Genomic DNA, 3,913 nt, shown 5'->3' with positions numbered 1-3,913 from the left:
AAAATTAAATCTTTCTCACACACCAAAGTTTTAAAACCAAATAATATATATTATTTACTTAAAACTAAATAAAACAAATATCGTCAAAATTTCCCATACACACACTCGACTATTAAAGCACCAAAAATTTTGAGTCAATAAAATACTCTAAACTTTTTTTCTTTTTAAACTCAATCAAAAAGTAATTTAAAGAGTAACATTATAAACTCTAACCATTTTTAATTTCAATCTATCTTTTTGCTTAAACTCTTTAACTTAGTTAAAATTTGAACTTTTTCACAACTTTAACAACGCTAGTTTTTTGTAAAATTTCAATTTCAGTTCAAACTCATTTATTTGAAAATAACTCATTACGTAACTCAAACTCATCAAATTTAATTATCGCCAATTCACACCGACAACATTCAATTCAATTCCACAACACACATATAACACCTCAATTAAATTTCAACAATTCAAACATAACTCACCCAATTTCAAAACTCCACATTTTTACACATAAACACCAAATTTCATCAATTCATTTTCTACAAAATCCACAAACAAATCACATCTCAAAAATTCATAATAATAATTATGAACATATAAATCACACCAAACTTGAATCACCACAAACCACAGCTTAAATTTAATTTCCACTAAATTACACATAATCACATTAAATTAATTTTTCACAAAATCACACCTCAAATACATCAAATTTCTTTTCCACAAAATCACAAATAATGTCCTAAATGCAAACTAAAAGTTTGGAAGGAGCCCTTACCTTAACGATAGCTCTAACACGCGATTACGGTACCGTAATTAATTCCGGTAAAATTTAAGTTTGTGACGCCGGGTCGAAAACTAGCTCACTAGCACCGCAGCTTGGCAATGAGCAACTTTCTCTCCTGTCACTTCTCGAAACGAAACTTAGATCTAGGAGAAAAATGATGATTTGTGTTTTGTGTTTTTGTTTTCAAACCCACCAAGGAGAAGGCAAGGAGCAGGGCCACGTTCTTGTTTCTCTTGGTTCTATATATATATAAAATATATATTAAAATAATAATAATATATAATAATAATAATAATAATAATAATAATAATAATAATAATAAATATCTAAACAAATATCTAGATATTTACAAATATTTAGATATTTTTATAAAAATCATTATTACGCATGTCACCTCACATCACATCACAAATCACTTTTTCAGAAAAATATCTACTCTCGTCGTAATTCAATGGGCAGATGAAATTTTCTGAAAAAGGCTGCATCTCAGAATTTTTGTTTTCTTCGACAAAAGATTTACCGTAATTAAATAAAATTATTCATCGGCGAATAATTTTAATTGGGTCTCCAAAAAGATATTTTTGGCATTTAACTCACAAAATGCCCCAAAATTGGCTAAAAAGCCTCAGAAATTCAACACAAAATTCCCCAAAATACATAAATTAGAATTTAAAATTAAGGGTCTTACAGCCAACATACGCCAAGTTCATGAAGGAGATTCTATCGAAGAAAAGAAAAATCGGCGGTGAAACAGTGATGCTAACCGCAGAATGTAGTGCTATACTACAGAGAAAACTGTCGTCGAAGCTCAAGGATCCTGGAAGCTTCTCAATCCCGTGTGCCATTGGAAATAGAACTTTTGGGAAGGCTCTATGTGATCTTGGGGCTAGTGTAAGTCTTATGCCCCTTTCCATATACAAAAAACTGGGCATTGGAAAAGTCAAAGACACACAGCTGATGCTACAATTTGCGGATCGCTCAATGAAACACCCTTATGGAGTGGTGGAAGATGTGTTGGTTAAAGTGGATAAGTTCATTTTTCCAGTGGATTTCGTGGTACTAGACATGGAGGAAGACAATGACATTCCTTTGATTTTGGGGAGACCGTTCTTAGCAACAGGGCGAGCTATGATTGATGTAGCAGATGGCACCTTAACCTTTAAGGTAAATGAGGAAACAATTACATTCAATATTTTAAAAGCCATGGAGCATTCAAACGAAAGAGAAGGGTGCAACCGAATTGAGATTTTTAATTCGATAGTCGATGAAGAAGGTGAACATCAAGGACACATTATGCCATTAGAAAGAGTTTTATGCCTACCCCAAGATGTTGTTAAAGAAAGTAAAGATCCGAAGGTGAAAGAAGTTTTAGCCATGCCAGAAGCATCATCATCGTACTCCCCCCGTTTCCCCACTACATGGGAGGGGTTGAAAAGGAATGAAAATGAATATGTAGAGAAAAAGAAAGATACGCCATTGGCTGAACTCAAGCAATTGCCACCTCACTTGAAATATGTATCTCTTGGTGAGAAGGATGATGTGTTCTTCCTGTCATATATACCACCTTGACAATAGTTGAGACGTCAAACTAATGACTTTAAAGAAGTGCTTATTGGGAGGCAACCCAATTTTATATCCTTTGCACCGTATTTATTTATTGCATTTCAGATTTATTTTACTCCATTTAGTTCCAATTTTAGTCTCTAATTGCTAGTTCTCTTAGTTTTGATGTTTGGTATGAGCAAGGAATCAAAAAGATGCGTTAAGAAGCGATTGTACAGCTCCACATGACAGAACGCGCGCCCAAGCGCGCCTGAAGCGCTTTTTCCAGCATTTGTCATTGGCAACGTGTGCTTGAAGCGCTTTTTCCAGACACCATGTGATCTATTTGCACCTCACCAGTATACTGGCGACCATAGCGGAACAAGAGCGAATGATCTAAACGAGAATCCTTGAACTACTAAACTGAGAGAAGTTTTCTTTCCTTTTTTTTTTCTTTTTGTTGTTTGTCCTGTTTCTTTCCGTTTTCTTTGTTTAATGCCAGTGTATTGTGACTTTCTTGTCTTTATGTTCTTTTTATTTTCCTTTCACTAAATGTATACTATGAAGAAACAGTTGTACTGACTTGCACTTAATCTTAAAATTTTTGTTTGTGATTTCGAAAGTTAAATTTCATTTCTTAGATTATGTTATTGCTCAAGTCGACAAGCTTTCCTAATGCATGCATTCTTGATTACTAAATGGTTGTAGAAGGCTAATTTGCCATCAATTTTTCAAAAATACAATTTTAACTTTTCAGAAGCATGTTGGCTTTATCTTGATGGTTCATACTCTCTTTTATTGTCCTAGCTGTGAGCTTTTGAGCCTAAACACTTTAATTATTTGTTGTGTGATTATCTAAACATGAGTTATCCCTTCAGAACTTGCACTAATTCTGACTTGCATCACTTGTAATTTATGCATACATTGAGGCAATTTTATTTGGTCGTTTGAGCCTTTCTAACTACCCTATGAAAATGTTATCATTTGCTAGCCCCTTTGAGCCTTGCCCTTTTCTTTCGGTTACTTGTCACATTACAAACCAAAGACCTGACTCTCATTACATTACCTTACTTGGAGTTAGGTAGGAAATTTTTGTCTTGTCTTGGTAAAATTCTAAGTTTGGGGTTGCTCATGAGATAGCAACCTTTTAAGTTTGGGGTGGTGATTCTCATAAAAAGAAAAAAAAAAGAAAAAAAAAACAAAAAGAAAAACAAAAAGAAGAAAAAAAATCAGTTTGTGTACTTTGGTAAATAATATCTTCTTGGTTATTTTGTCATTGTTTGAGAATCTCCATAATGAAAAGGTGAAGAAAAAAAAATAAAAAAAAATGGTAGAATAATATGGAAATGTATGCCTAACTCCAAGTGGTAAAGCCTACTATCCTAAAATGTCCTACCCTTACCTAAGCCCCATTACAACTCGAAAGTCCTCAAAAAATGTATGTGTTTACTGCATTGTGAATGCTAACTAGAATTTTTTCAAGCCTATGGTAGCGTGATGCATGTTCTAGGATTTGAGCGATAAATTCATAACCCTTTCTAAACACTTGAGAGAAATTTTGGTGAGATTGTGTGAAGAGAAAGTTGAATTTGATGA

The 3,913-nt window shown here is 33.4% G+C and overlaps 1 protein-coding gene across 1 annotated transcript in view; it reads left to right on the top strand.

Annotated features, from left to right (window-relative positions):
- Positions 1–2,829, top strand: part of LOC140920419 (uncharacterized) — an 8,069-nt gene extending 5,240 nt beyond the window's left edge. The window contains exons 4-5 of the mRNA XM_073368694.1: positions 1,510–2,265; positions 2,820–2,829. Of these exons, the coding sequence (XP_073224795.1) occupies positions 1,510–2,265; positions 2,820–2,829 (766 nt within the window). The remainder of the gene's footprint in view (positions 1–1,509; positions 2,266–2,819) is intronic.
- The last annotated feature ends 1,084 nt before the right edge of the window (positions 2,830–3,913 follow it).

The sequence above is a fragment of the Cicer arietinum genome, chromosome 5 (assembly GCF_000331145.2).
Source record: "Cicer arietinum cultivar CDC Frontier isolate Library 1 chromosome 5, Cicar.CDCFrontier_v2.0, whole genome shotgun sequence".
Classification (NCBI taxonomy): domain Eukaryota; kingdom Viridiplantae; phylum Streptophyta; class Magnoliopsida; order Fabales; family Fabaceae; genus Cicer; species Cicer arietinum.
The sequence above is the reverse complement of the archived record's forward strand: the minus strand, read 5'-3'. Positions and strand labels throughout refer to the sequence as shown.